The sequence below is a fragment of the Siniperca chuatsi genome, linkage group LG9 (genome assembly GCF_020085105.1).
Source record: "Siniperca chuatsi isolate FFG_IHB_CAS linkage group LG9, ASM2008510v1, whole genome shotgun sequence".
Lineage (NCBI taxonomy): Eukaryota > Metazoa > Chordata > Actinopteri > Centrarchiformes > Sinipercidae > Siniperca > Siniperca chuatsi.
This window is the reverse complement of record NC_058050.1, coordinates 11,048,974-11,064,472: the sequence shown is the minus strand read 5'-3', so window position 1 is coordinate 11,064,472 and position 15,499 is coordinate 11,048,974. Positions and strand designations below refer to the sequence as shown.

General features: G+C 40.3%; 1 protein-coding gene across 8 annotated transcripts; it reads left to right on the top strand.

Annotated features, from left to right (window-relative positions):
* Positions 1-252: 252 nt before the first annotated feature.
* Positions 253-13,973, top strand: dedd1 (death effector domain-containing 1). 8 transcript variants are annotated; one of them, XM_044209051.1, is made up of 6 exons: positions 254-374; positions 1,415-1,922; positions 2,088-2,216; positions 2,656-2,805; positions 12,037-12,405; positions 12,704-13,973. In XM_044209051.1, exons 2-6 carry the CDS (start codon positions 1,448-1,450, stop codon positions 12,715-12,717), a joined length of 1,137 nt encoding a protein of 378 aa, XP_044064986.1. In that variant the 5' UTR covers positions 254-374; positions 1,415-1,447; the 3' UTR covers positions 12,718-13,973. The 8 variants fall into 8 exon arrangements, with proteins under 8 accessions (XP_044064987.1, XP_044064988.1, XP_044064986.1 ...); XM_044209048.1 differs by adding an exon at positions 1,129-1,203 and having other exon boundaries at positions 310-374; positions 12,037-13,973; XM_044209050.1 differs by adding an exon at positions 691-780 and having other exon boundaries at positions 311-374; positions 12,037-13,973.
* The last annotated feature ends 1,526 nt before the right edge of the window (positions 13,974-15,499 follow it).

Here is a 15,499-nt window from a genome sequence, read left to right as displayed (position 1 = left end):
GAAGAGATGTATATTTTCGTTATTCACAGTACCCAATGGTAGTGAATGGTAGAGTGGAAAGTGATATGTTATGGGAAGAAAACTGGGAGGACATTTTATTTTTTTAGCGATACAGCTGACACAATAGAATTAAAACAGCCGACTTGGGATCGGCTGTCTTTTTACAGTTGTGCCGACTCGAATAGAAGCTCGTAGTGAGAATCTGACTGCAGATCAGTGAAAATGTAACGTGACCTGACGTCATCGAGCAGGCGGAGGTCTGTGATTGGTCAGTATTGGTCTCTGTTGGTCTCTGTGTTGTTGTGTTGCTGTCAGTACCGCTGTGGGAGTTGTCAGAATATCCAACGCTAATAACTACGACCGTGAATTGTCAGGTACATTAAATGTTTAAGTATCGTTTTCAAAATGCATTGGTCACTTTTACACCCGTTTATTTTACGTTATCATCAAGATCACCCAGAGTCCGTCTTTATTAAGACCCGTGTATAGCTAACATCAGTTTACCACGTTCTTAGCTAGCAAGTAATATCCGTTAATATCCGTTATCGTTATTTTCTGTCCATAGTTAACGGACTAATTGTTATATAGTTATATCATATTACACCAGGTTTGCCACTCGTTTGTAATTTGTGTGTTGTTATTTAGCTAAACAACTGTTCGAAGTGCGATTTTTTTTATGCTTGTTGCTAGAGAAACGTGATTGCGTAACGAGTAATTTGCTCAACTGGTTGCTGCTGGGCGTCTGAAGAACGCCCTCTTTGGCTACAAGCTGCTTTAGCGGTTAGTAGATAACGTTATTCTTGGAAACGACAACACATTCACATTCACAGCTGATACTTTGCATTGCATGTTTCAAGACAGCGTCGAGTTGACACCGAAAATAGGTAGGATTGTAACATTGACAGGAACATTGTACACTAGAGAACGAGCGTAACGCTGAAATGTTACGATGACATCAGCTAGACTTTAACTAGCTATATTCTAAAACACAGACGGCTTGCTGATGGTTTCTGCTAACTAGTTTACGAAGAATGTAGCTTACTGGTTTTGCCTGCCGTTTGTCGAGGCATGTTATTTTCAAGCTTTTCAAGAAACCCATCTCTTAAACAACCTCTCTATACGGAATAGAATTTAGGAGTACACAATGGCAGGAAATGGAGGTCAACCCTATGATAATTAAGGATGTAGTCTCTACAGGAAAAAGCAAGTACAATTTAATTTACTTACAGTAGAGTACAGCATAATTGTATTTATATTGGTTGTTGGATACCTCATAATGCTAAGCGACTGGACACTAGAACTATATGCTGTTATTTCCTAACTTCACAGTTGGAGAGTTAGCGCTTTACCTGTCTGTTAAATGTAATGTTTGTATGTGTGGGGTTTTTTTTAATCTTGAACTGTCTTGACACAGGTGGGAAGGTGGAGAGGGGCTATAGGCAGACCCATGGCCGCAGTGCGTCACCCAGGTTACCCACTCAGGGACTCACTTTACTGGGATGAAACAGAATGCCTAAACTACTATGGGATGTTGTCTCTCCATGAGGTCTTTGACATAGTTGGTTCTCAGCTGTCAGAGACTGACATTGAGGTGTTATCATTCCTTCTGAATGAAACCTGTCCTGCATCACACCCTCTTGATCCAGCAGGCTGGACAGTTGAGCCCTGTGTGGGCGATCCAGATGACTCTGGCGTGTCCCCGAGTCCTGAGCTGCTAAAGGCCTGGAGGAAGTTAAAGCCTCAGAGCTCCCAGGGTCACTTAGTGGCCTCATATAAGCCCACAAGTGGCCTTGAGCTGTTGTTAGAGCTGGAGAGGCGAGGATACCTCAGTGATGGCAACCTGGAGCCACTACTGCAACTACTGAGAGTCCTCACTCGTCATGACCTACTGCCTTTAGTGTCCCACAAGAAAAGGAGGACAGGTAAGGATGAATCACAGGGATGCTCATTATCAGATTTTTATTAGAGATTATGTTGAGTGCTTTGGCTGTTGCCTCTCTCTACGATGGCCTGCTAGAAGGTATCAGCCATAACTGCATTCCTGTCCTAATAGTCATGATTACTAATCTATGTTTTATGGCTTTCAGTATCTCCAGAGAGAATTGAACAGAGTTATGGAATAGAGAGCAGGGAGTTTTTGTGCGCCTCTGGAATGCCACACAGCTGCAGACAGACAGAAATACCTCTTCCATCTTTCACACAGCAATTGAGAACCAGTAAGTGCACTGTAGTATAGTATTTAGCTCATTGGAAGTACAGGCTTCAGTGTTTCCACAAACCTTTTTGTCAGTCAAGGAGGTGGACTGTCCAAAATCAGTGTTTATCATGCCTTACTGCATGTAACATATTTACACTACACTTAATGCCAGTACCTAGTTTTTGGTGAAGAGGCACTGGCATTCTTTCTGACATGGACATTTTGTTTGCTCCATCATTGTGTTGTGCTAGGAATGTACATCGTTTAAGGTATTTCCCCAGGTCAAAATTACAATACACTCAGTTATAAAATTAAGTGTAATTTTGGTGCCTGGTTACATACACCATATGTTTATGGTGAACCTTCCATGGGGGGAAAAAAGGATGTTTTGATCAGATATCAGCAGAAACAGAAACATGGAGCAATTAACAGAACTAATTCCATGCGTGTTCTGTCAGGTAATTACCCTCCTATGCCTGGGCCATCCACTAGGAGGAGGAGGAAGAAGAGGGGAAATGGCTGGAGCCACAGGCCCAAGAAAACAAGCAGACAAGACCAGCCAATGCCTCCACCACCACCACCACCACCACCACATAAAGTGTCCTGCAGTAAGTGCAGCCCCTGCATTCTTAACCTGTCTCTCTTTTAGCTTTTCATCTCTTGCCTTCATATCTTCATCCCGCCATTTTCTCTCACAGATAATTCATAACGTTATAAACTCCAATTTAATTTCTAATCTATTAATATCTTCTCCTGCATCACCACATTACCTGTTTTGTCTCCTTATTTCTGATGTTGTTTGTCTATGCTGAACCTTAGCTTGAGTTAAGGAGTTTGCATATCAAGTACATTTTTTATTTATTTTTAATTTTTTTTCAAACCATCATCCCAAAAAATCTTAAGGGACAGAACCCTTGCACGTCCAATGTTTTTTTAACTCCTTGTGAAAATTTGCGTTAAAAAGTAAAGACTGTGTAAACTGTGTTTATTCGCCCTCTGTTGTGGAAAATGAAAAGTGTAAAGAACAGGGAGAAATTTTTACAAATTACTCACAATTCACCAGCCACACTAACACTGTTAGACAAGCATTCAATGAAGGGAGTTTGCCTACAAAATGTCAGCACACTTTGCACAGAATCAAAATGAAAGACACCTTTGCCAGGTGTGCCAGTGTTAAAGAAAAAATCCCAGTGTCACATTCACTGAAACACTAAATATTGGAGAACTTAACTATGAATTTGGTGATATCACCAGGGTATAAAATCTGTCTGCTACATAGGCCAAAACTGTGGTATTTTATTGTTGAATACAGTATGAGATTGTTGTGTAAGCACTTGTACCAAATGCTACAATTATGTTTTGGTCTGACAACTCAATTGAGTGTCTAATGGCACCAGAAATTCAACACCTCATTCACTGTCTTTGCAGCAGATGCTGACTTTACATCTCAAACACATCAAAAATTCAAGGGCTCTGTCTGATTTACAACTTCAGCGAAAAATGGTCAAAACATTTGATTCAGCTGTTGGACACAGAAAAAAAAAATGGCTTGCACTTCCCTTTCAGTTGACTGACATCTCCTTTATTACTGTTTCACATGGTATTCTCATGTCACACTGACTACATTTAGACTTACAGTATCTCCTTAACTGTCTCAATGGGAAAATTCTGCATTTTTTATGTGGATGTCCAGTCAGTGTTGATGGTAAATGTAGTCAAGTGAAGCAATAAATTCCAGTGAGTGCTACATTGACAGAGAAAACTGAGTTCGCCAAGTAGTTCTTCCTGCATCCAGCGCTGTCATTTGACAGGACAGTGACATAGTTGAAGGCAACGAAGAACTACAGGCTACTTCAGCTTGGATTTCTAGTCTCTGCCTGCAGTGGGGAAGTTTTTAGTTTAGAAGCGGTTATTGTGATATTCACGGTAGAAGTGCTGCTAGACCCGGTTAGCTTTGTTGTTATAAGAAAGACCGCTGGGTGAGTGTGGATGTCAGAAGCTTGCGTGCAATGCATCCTGGTGCGTGTAGGCACTTACAGTGCTGCTGAGGAAAACTCAGCTTTCTCGTCAACATAGCAAGCACTGAGAAATTTATTACTTAAATTGGCTACATTTACCATCAGCACTGACTGGACATCCACATAAAAATACAGAATTTTCCTTTTAATTAAACATGCAACATCAGGGAGATTTTGTTGCCCTATTAATTTCTCCATCTGGCCCTTCTTTACTTTCTTTTCCCCTCATTTCCCCTTTTCTCTAACCCACTGGACTATGTTCAACTGCTGCTATTGATAAGAGTGCAGACTGGTAGGTTGTCTCCTGTCCTTTTTGTCTACTCTATTTGAAGGAAGTTGTCCAGTCACCACTAGATGCAGCACTTGTTATGCTTTATTGTCAAGCTTGATACAAAGTTGTCACGAGTCAACTGTCAAACCTCACATATCTTCTTTGAAAAATTATTTGAACAGTTGTTTGAGACAATCTAACTCCACTGGAAAGCTGCACTATGTAATCCATTTTCAATGTTCTGTTCCACATTTCAACTCTTGTCTGCAATCAATGCTAGTTTCTCTCCGCACATTAAGATTGAGATAACACTAACAGTAATTGTCCTTTGTGTGAAGTTTGTTTAGTCATTCATGCAGAGCTTCTCAAACATTACTTTTGAACGCCCATCATTGCCTGTTGGTCAGAAATACTTATTACAACAAAGGACTGATGATTCTGACTCGAATAAAAAAAAAAATCATCTAACAATGGGGACAGCCCTTTTTAGCTATTCAAGATGAGTGATGTGCCTGTGACTATAAACCTGTTGCTGTCTTGACTCCACATTTGATTCCACCAGGTTGACTCAGGATTGTGACTCAGATCGAGTAACCTAAGACACAATGGATCATGGAGACAGAGGGGGAGACTGAGGAACAAAACAAAAAAGTCTGTCACTCCACTCAGTCCATACATACTGCAGTGTGTGTGATCAACTCAGTCATGCGCTCTCTCACAAGTCTGGGCCGATGCCTAAGGTAAAAGAGGCCCCCCCCCTGTTACAACAGGGGTTGGTGCTGCCACTTTGCTCTGTATTCGATGCTTATGTATCATAATGTAGCTGCCCTTTACCCTATCCCCCTCAGGAAACCTAATTTGCTCTCAGAAAATCATCCTGTAATGTTCTGTAGTGTTGTGCACTGTGGATAAGAAAGTTTGCTGTTTGAGATTCCCTATTTATCTATTTCTATTTCTAACAAGGGTTGTTGGTGTCAGTGTTTCACAGAACTGAGTCCTCAGCAGTAAGCCTCAAATATTTCCAAAAAGTTTTCAGCTGATGTTTGTTTGAGGAAAATGTGCCAAAGTAACAAAAATATCTGGACAACTCAAAGTTTATTTGATCTCATTAAAACCACAATGATGGGGATATTTAGAAAGTCTGTTTTAAATTCCTTGCTTTTCTCTGCAGATAAGGACCCTGGTGAACCTTTTTCACAAACATGGCCAACTGCTTCTGTATCTTAGCAGGGCTGTCGTGTTCTCGCTATAAATGTACGACACAGTACAGGTGTTGACATTGACACATATTTCTGTTCATTTTATCAGACAACTACATGACTATAAAATAATATGATGAAAGCCCAGCAATAATTGTCAGCCTTTTGTTATCCAGTTAGCATTTGAGATCCTAGATCAAAACACTTTTTGATCTAGGATCTTGTGCAGTCATATGACAATAATAACGCAAAAGTTGACATTATGACACAATGACATTATTTGTATTATTTTGTATACTATATTGAAAGGGAAAGTAAGTCTTAAATGTGTCTGATGTTACAGCAAATTGGCTGCTTAACATTGCTTATGATAATAATGAGAACCAATCTTTACCAGCCAGGTTAAGGGAGTCACAAGACTTGAACTGAGCAGCTAAGCGCTAAATGTTCCAGTGTACTATTTTCCAATTTGACTCTTGCATATTCTCCTATGCATTAAAATACTTGGCTGAGTGCAAATACACTCAATAGTAGCAGTATATGCACTGTGACCTGAGGTCTGCCCACATTAGAGGGTGGAGTTTGCAAGTTGTGTTAAAGGAGATGACACGATATTAGGGATGCCCAGATTGATTGGACGCCAATCGTTATCGTCCGATATTCAGTAAAAAATATGTAATCGGGAGATGGGAATTAATGCTTTCTAGTCGCCGATTGCAAAAAACGATCGAGTACGCACATTGTATTTGTTTACTAGCGGATCTTGACCTCTCCAATATGGCGACTGCACAGATGCATAGTGGTAACATACAGCAGCCTCCCTTTCAGTCGAGATGGTGGCGAAGCTAATGAAAACGGGGATTTGTTAATCTCGTATGGTGTCTAACTGTAGTGGATCATAATATATCGGGTATGGAATTTACCTGCAGATGTTTGCAAGTTGAGACCAAGTTAGTTTTTGAGCAATGACAAAGCCAAAATGTGGCCTACAACAGAGTAGGTAAGCCTTGTTTTTAGCCTAGCAGTTGTTGATCGCTTGCGGCCCCAACCAGCCGGTTACGGAGTGAGGAGTAAAATAAAACAGACCAGTTAAAAGCCAATCGCTAGAAACATCGATTTCCAGCCATGCTGGATTCCATTTATACTTCACTGGCATATTTAGTTTTTGGTAACAGGCTCATCAACGCAAGGAAAAAAGGAAAGGGAGAGCCGGTGACAAGTCTGAATAAAAACATTTATAAAAAAACAAATCTGAGCGATTTCTAATTCTGAGCAATTTAATTATAATGATGAACAAAACTTTGGTCAAATGTAAGACAGTGTTATGGGGTACATTTCAATTTGAAGGACTTTTTAAGCACTTTGTTAAAAAAGGGGCTATACCAGCTGCTATAAAACAACAAAAACGATCGTTATCAGCCTATATGGCTCATAGATAATCGGAAATTGATATCGGCGTGAAAAAAACGTGATCGGGGCATTCCTACACAATATACAATCACGGTGGTGAAATTGGAGAGAAAGTCAGCACAATCTTTGGCTGTGTTCAAAGTTGCAATAGTAATACAAGAGTAGGAACGTCATTTAGGACTGGTTCTGATAGCATTTACAGTAACAAAAAAACTCTAATTTGATGGTATAGTTGTTCTGTAAACCAAACAAGAAGACAACAATCAGTTAGTTTTGTCTAGTTTTATGTTAGCTGTGGTTAATGTTTGAATTAGCTTCATGGTTAGGGTTTGGGTCTAGGTGAAGGACACTGATTTAATACACTGAAGAGCTGAACTCGGCGCACTAAAGCCAGTCTATAACCTGCACAGACAAAACTAAAATATGTTGGACATGTTTGTGAAAGTGGCAGTGTTTGCCGCATGTGGGGAACCTTTTGGGGCCATGCTTTCCTCTCACACCATCTTCATTACAAGTGGCTGTAAACATCTGCCTTAAGATTCAATAAAATACTGGCTAACCAAAGCTTCACATAAGCCAGCTCTGGATTCTCAAGTTATAAAAACACTTATTTGGCACAGATACTCGTCCTTTCTTAAGGACCGGCCCCGTATTCAATTTCAGAGAATCTAAAATGGCTGCCAACAGACAGCTGTAAAAGAATGCCGCAACCTTTTACTCAAGCAGTTCTGAGGAAAATAACCCAACAGTACTCTGCTGAAGGAAGCTCCTGCTGTATCTTATCTCTGTGCCCTATGTGAGCCCTGGGTGTGAATTTGTCAAGAGGGAGCAGAGATAGATAGGGCGGTTCAGTCCAATGCTGGCTCCTAGCATTTAAACAGACCTCAAATACTCTTTCTTGTCATGATTCATCTCTCAGATCATTCTCAGTGAAGTGTCTCAATTACATTCTGACAATGACAACTGCTGTTACAAATGCCCATAAGGTCTTTGTACCTTCAGCTCAGTAGTGGTTTTGTGCTATCTAAATGGGGTGCTTGTGAAGGCCTTTACTTGGTTTAATGGACATATCTGATTAATGTTACGGTTGGAGCTTAAATAATGGGTTGGTGAAGGTGAGGGTAAGGGGATTGTTCAAGGTAAGAGTAGTCCGAAGCATCCCACTTAGACACTACCATGTAATATTGTAGATCTACAGTAAAGGCATTTCTGAGCTGATTAACTTGTCAATACCAACTATTGCCCTGACCCTGTGCCATGCCTGCTTGATGTTAAAAAAAACAACCCAGTCGACAGATATCCAACCCACTTGTGCTTGTCTCTTTCTCTCTTTCTCTCCTTTCTCTGTGTTCACAGTTCTAAACAGACCAACCTGTGTGTCAGGAAAACAGTATCCTTACACACAATGAGAGGGAGAGAACGAACACTAAATGCTCAAACTACGCAAAATGGTACAGAGAGTGATTTTTGTCTATGGGGAAAAGAGAGTTCTGTCTGCCCGTCTCTCAGTACTCCCCTAACTCTACACTCTCTTGGTCAGTCATTCAGCAGAAAAACGGATCGATAAAGAGTTGAAGCTCTCCGTGCCAAGTGACTCCTCGTAAATGGGTACTTAAACTTTTTTTTTTTTTTTTTTTTTTTTTTGGTGGGGATAAGATGGAGGAAGCCAAACAGGCATGGTGTTTAAAGTGAGAAAATGAAAGCTGTGCTTCCTAATGTCCTGTCTAAGTGGATGTCTCTGTGTCTGATGAAGCGTGAAGTGCTCTGTAACCCTAACAAAATGACTATCATTGTGTTCCTGTGGTTTTAAATGGCCTTCTCCTCAGTGCCACTATCTCTACCTCCATCCTGCTCAGTATGAAATGGGAAGGCAGAAATGGAGGCCATCCATAAATACAGTAATTGCATGAAGGGCAGGTGTTTATCATAGCTACAGCCCTCACACAGTGTAATGATCCAAAAGGTCGAACTGTTAACAGCGCTTTAACTTAATATTTCACTGAGGCTATACTGAATATTGTATAAGAGTGCAAAAAGTTAGGTGATATGAAGTTTTCTGCCCCCCTTTTAAGATACTGTAGACGCCCCATTTGGCATTTTGTGATAAATCAGAATACTGAAATGCTAAAACACATCCTGCCACTGCTGAAAATGCTTGCAAGGATATTATACTGTACAACGAAATGTACTGTATACTGTACAACCCCCCCAGTTTGGACATTGTTTTAATGTTTTGCAACATTGAATCACAGTGGATGTCTTTTTGACACTGATTAGCAGATAGACTTTGTCAAAGTGAAAACAAATCTGCACAAACTCATAGATTATTGTGCTGAAAAATACATCTGTGTCACAGTTCTCTTGCAGACTGCAGCAGGTCTTTCCTCCAGGATTTCTGTGTATTGTTCTGCATTCAGTTTACCCTCTACCTTCTCAAACAATGAATGGCATGCTGCAGAGAAGTATCCCCACAGCATCAATGCTGCCACCACCACACTTCGTAATGGGGATAAGTGTATTTCTGTTGGTGAGCGTGATTGGCTTATGCCAAACGTAGTAGTCAAATTCAATTTTGGCTTTGTGAGAACATAAAACCACTTTCGACTTTTGATTCAGAGATGTCTTGTAATTGCTTTTTCAATACTGACTTTCTCTGCACCTGCCTAACAGTTGTGAGCAGTGTCTCCTATCTCAGCTCAGAGTTTTCATAGGCCTCTTGGAGGCCTTCTTCACCAACGCTCAGTATTTAAGTACACATGCTCTAGGCAGATTAGTATATTTTTTCATGATTGATTGTACTGTAACTGAAGGCTATTGTTGCTTTGGAGCTTTTTTGTACCCTTCCCCTTACCAATTCTTTTGAGTGACCAATCAGTAACAGTTGCCAATTTGTTTGTAATGTTTGTCTTCATGAAGCAGTTTTTGCCATGAAATAGACGTACTGGCTGTTAGCAGTCCACTGTTTAATAAAAACAACAACAAAAAAACATTCAGAGGGCAGTCATGATCTGTGGTGTGACAAGGTTTTTCTAACCATAATGTATCAAATTTGTATCTATGTATTGTCAATGGATTGACCTGAAGAAAGGTTAATACAGACTAATATCAGTTATTTAAGACATTGTAATAGACAGGGTTTAATAATTTGTCAAATCACAATCAAATGTCTTATTCCTGTAAAATGTCAGTGTTTCACATTCTTGTACCACAATGCCTTCATGAAGAAAAACATTTTGCCTTCATTTTTTTGTGAGCAAACTAAAGTGTAAATTGAATGATCTCCATCCGCAAGTGGGTTTTCAAGTGAATCTTATTTCCAACCCTGCATATTTTACACATTTGTTAAACGTTATTGATTAAACGTCCCCTTTGATCCAGTCCTCTGTTTTTATAGTAATCTGATTACAGCCTTATGAAACATGAATGCAAAAGCCAGTGTTTGGTTATCGCTCTCCTACAAATGTTAAGACATGCAAAATCAATGCCTTAATTCAACATTTGCATTTCTAATGTTGGCATTTTCCAAACTTTATCCCTCTTGAGTCTTACGCCATTCCCCATCGCCCCAAACAAAATGTGAATGGAGCGAGGGTAAACGTGACTCTTTTTTGAAACATTTATCAGTGGAATCATACTGTATAATTAACTATGTACAGACCTTGAGGTGTTCAAGTCGGGTCCTTGGTGCTCTCTTCTAATGATTCTGTACCTTAACTGAGACTCTGGTCATTGTCTCCCTGGAAAAAGGTTTCTACGCACTCTTGCAATGAGACATTGATGAGAATGTTTCTTGTGAAGTGGATGTCATTGGTAGTAAATACTGTTTAGGGGTTTGAGTGGGAGGAGGGATGGATTTTTGTTGCAGCAAAAGTCATCAGCAGCTGGTTTCCACTCGAAGCTCTGGAAAATTGACATGGGGGACGATCTCAGCGGTGCTCTTGTTCAGTACAGTATGTATCCTCTGATATTTCTCGCTGTGCTGTTGCATGACCGCCAATCCTGTTACTGCGGAACTCCAGCAACTATCTGTTCTCAGCTTTAAACATGTTGATCAGAATGAATCTGGTGTTTTGAAACACTGGGCTGGAACAAAAAGCCACTCCAGGGCTTGACTCTGCTAAGTTGCTTTCATTACTGCCGCCACGATATGAACTCTATACCAATGATTTATGTAGACCACGCAGGTTGTCTTACTGAAAATTCTCATGCATCAGTTACTTCTGATTACTGGCTGTCATCTAGTTAACAGCTGAGATTAATACTTAAAATGATGAAATTGTACTACTGGTTCAGTTGCAGAGTATTTCTCTCCGTGCTCCAAAATGTAATTAATTTTCACCAAAACAAACTGAACGGGTTGCAGCAGTATTTAGCACAAAAAATGCACACAGTCGGGTTGGTCTAGCTCCAGTGCCCCACATAATTAACAGTTTGCTCTGTCCTGCTGCTCCATTATATTTGCTCTTTTGTCAGGCTTTTATCAAGAGAAATATTCTGAAGTATTTCAGTGGACAATTTCCAGTCCAATTAGTAGTCACCCTAGTGGGTCACAATCTCCTTTTGGGAACTCTGTGCTCTTGCACCCCTTTTTTAAATCCCTGCTTAATATAATGCACATAGATAAGCTAAATGAGCTTTTAATGATTTTGACTTGTCCCTATTTCTTTTCCCTTTGTTTTGACTTCATGACCCCTCCCTTTCTGTCTGCTATGTGGGCCTCTCCAATCTGACTGTTAACTTCTTTTAACTTTTTCTGTGACTTTTCCTCACCCTTCACTACTGTCTTCTTTTTCTCTCTTTCCTCCATCCTTTCCTCACTGTATCTTTGCCTTGCCCTCATTATTCACTTTCTTCCCTCTACTCTCCCTACCATAATTTCACCCCTCCACACTATCATCCCTATTTTCCACCCCTGCCTCCTCCTCCCTCTTCCATTATCAGATATCCGCCTGCGCGTCCGGGCCGAATACCTGGAGCATGAGTCGGCACTCCGTGACGGTGTCTCCTCAGACAAACAGCAGCCCCTGGAGCGGCAGTTTGAGTTGTTCAGCCAAGCCAACTCGCTTCTTCGTGCCAGAGACCTGGGTTCCATTGTCTGCGACATCAAGTTCACAGAGCTGGACAACCTTGAGGCCTTCTGGGGTGACTACCTGAGTGGAGCTCTGCTGGAGGCCCTGAAGGGAGTCTTCATCACTGACTCCCTAAGGATGGCAGCAGGCACGGAGGGCGTCCGCCTGCTGATCAGTGTTGACCAGGATGACTACGAGGAGGGGCGAAGGGTGCTTAGGAGAATGCGGTCATCCAATAATGGTGGGCGCACAGGGACTCACTGGGCTGTATAGGCTGATAAGACTCTGGGGTGTATTATATTAACTTTGAATAATGGAATAGTAGGGAATGCTATTGAAAGTTATGGTTTCAGGCAAATTTGGAAGTATTTTTAAGGCCTCCTTTTGTCGTGGCAATCCATTTAATAACCACTAGATGGCAGAACTTACCATTTGTTGTTTGTGTTCATAACAGGCCTTAGTTGAAACATTACCATTATTTGTGGAAGAAAAATGAATAATAACGGGTCAATGTGCTTTCCCTTTGGATTCATGCACAGGTGCTACTTTGTAGGACACCAGGATGAAACAGGATATATCAAGATTTTTCTTCTTAGTCTCAGTGAGATGGTAAGCCCCTCATAACATTGTATATCTTTAATAAATAAGGTTAAGACAACTGGGCTGCCACAAATGATAGACAGACAGACATACATTTACACTGACTAAATGGGTCACAATCAGACCAACCTCCTAATCGAGCATTTATCAACCATTTTGTCCAAGTGTATGCATAGACAGTGGGCATTCAGATTCCAACATGGCTCTTGGAATTGTCAAATACAAACAGACCACTATACCCAACAAATCATACTTCACCGTTAGACAGTCGCTTGGTTTTCATTTACATGTTGGACTTGAAGAATAACGATAATGCTAACTGACACTTATCTTTATTTATACTAATTTAAAGGACAACCCTGCCAAGAAAAGTTTCTGATCTTTAAAAATGTGTGAGAGAATTGAGCACAGTTGGAAAAGTTAGCTGCTCAGTAAAGATTGACCTTTTATGTCTAACTTTGGAGAGCCTAGTCCACCCATATACACCTAGATAACAAACACTGGGATTCTCAGCCCTGTGTGCCATGATAACCTGACTTGTGATTGCCGTGGTCAGTGGATACGGCAGTTGCCAGTAGATGACAGCAGTGATTAAGGCTAGGCCTCAGCAGACCATGGAAGATTCATCATCCCAAGCTTGTCAACAGCAACCCGGATAATGCAATGGTGGCTTGTGTCTGGGCTTCCAGCTAGGCCTCGGCAAGTGCTTCTCTTAGCAAGTAAAGCACAGGACAGTACATCGGTCAATAGAAGTGATGTTGGAGAGATCAAAATCAAAAGTGCACATCCTAGTTCCACTCAGCCCTGCTATGTAGGCCCAGTAGAATGGCTCATGGACAGCTGTCTACTCACCCTGCTGGAACTAATGCCTGGACTTCACTCATAGAAGACGATCAATAAGGCCCCTCCTCTAAGTCCCTTCATACAGGCACGACTTAAGCAGGCAGACTTGCTACTGTCTGAAGTGTAGGGCTCTGCGGGGCCGGGGAGAAGGAGGGACAATGGACATATTTCCATGTTTACTTTTGTGTGTTTTTGATAAATTAATTTGTTAATGTATGTATTGTTAATAGGAGGAAAACATTAACTAATTCAGGGGAACATTTTTGTTTTAAAAAAAAATTGCTTTTGGTATGGCAATTGTTTTTGTGGAAATCTTTATATATTAGACATTATTTCTGGTGAATAATAAAGGTTTGGTGGCCTAAAGCTGTTTGTGCACATTATTATTGACTTTTTGAAAAAATTTACAAAACAGCCTTTTTTGTACTAAAACTAAAATTGCCACAATTTTAATCTTTGCTGCCAATGTCACGCAAGAGAAGAAAATTGGAAACACACCAGTGTTTGTCTTGTAATTGCGTTACTCAGATTTCCCAAAAGTTGTTATCAAATCGTAAACAACATTTCATCGACAAGCTATTGTATACCTTTAAATGTTGAAACACAGACCGAACCAGACAGCCTAATACATGTAAATGGTGTTAATTTTAGGTTTAGAATGTTTACCGTTTAAAAATTATTGATGGCATAGATTTATTCTGTGCAGAATAGTGTGCATGTAAGTGTTTTTCACCTGTTGCGCCTGTAGGAAGTTTTAAAATGAGCCTTATACAAATCTCACTGAAACCTCTTAAATCTAGCACCACTTGCCATCTTGTGAAATCCCTCTGTCTTATCTTCAATGTCTTTGTCTCATGTTTTGTTATAGTTCTTGTTTTTGTTATTTTTCTCAGTTTCCTGAATTGTAATTTTTCCCGGTCCTCCACCCTCCGGACCTGTATTAGTGGGAGTGTGCCCTCTCCCTGCCCCCAAATGGTCTGAAGAGGTCCATCGAATGCAGGTCACCCTGGATCAGATCCTTAATTATTTCTCCTTGCTCTAAGCTGTCAGCATGATGAAACCTCAGAATGGTGTGTGCTTCAAACATCTTATCAAACTGCCCACCTTTGTGCTCTATTTTCTTCCTTGTACCACTCACTGGCTTGAAGGCCCAGCAATTACAGTGGACGTAATGACACGGCACTGCTGGTTTGCATGTTGAGTTGTATGATGTAAGACCCCTTTTTTTTTTTTCGCTAGAAAATGTGCCTTTGCTTTTGATCAATATCAAATGCTACACACTTACAATATGTAAAATATTTTCACTTAATTTTATCTATAGAATTATGAATGATGCTCACTGCAAGATAATCTCCTATAGATGGTAGCTACATTTTAATTTAAGAAAAAAGTTGTTTTTTTTTTAGACATTTAGCTGCCATTCTTATCCACAAAATAAGAGTGAAACTGCTCAAACTCCGGGATTCTGGTCCAGGATTCTGGTCCAGAGGACCAGAATCCTGCTGATGTTGGCAAGGATCCTTACCAAAACCAAAATTAGTGCATATAACACCTATATTAAAATCTATTTTGTGGCTTCTTCTAAGCTATTAAATGGATTTCTCATTTTGTTTTCAAATACCTTAATAGACTTGCTCTAGGTTACATTGCCTACATCCTTGTAGCTGAAGTCTAGTCCTGTGGATTTGAGATGTTGCACTTGTCTTTCAGCTTTTTAAAAGAAAATTGATATGCTTTTCTGTATGACATATTTCTCATTCATGTAGCTCTGTAGTACAAAGAGTATGACAAACTAAATCTATTCATGGAGGGCAAAAATAAATAAGGAGGATTTTATTCCTTGTGTCAACTTCTTTGTTTATATTAAAAAGGAATAACAGAGATTAGTCAGT

What these genes read in the sequence shown, in the direction of transcription:
- dedd1 (XM_044209047.1), top strand. Translation starts at nt 1,448, where the DNA reads ATGGCCGCAGTGCGTCACCCAGGTTACCCACTCAGGGACTCACTTTAC. An exon ending in CCACAAGAAAAGGAGGACAG is followed by an intron (nt 1,923 to 2,087) that starts GTAAGGATGAAT and finishes TATGGCTTTCAG; the next exon opens with TATCTCCAGAGAGAATTGAA. An exon ending in CACACAGCAATTGAGAACCA is followed by an intron (nt 2,217 to 2,655) that starts GTAAGTGCACTG and finishes GTGTTCTGTCAG; the next exon opens with GTAATTACCCTCCTATGCCT.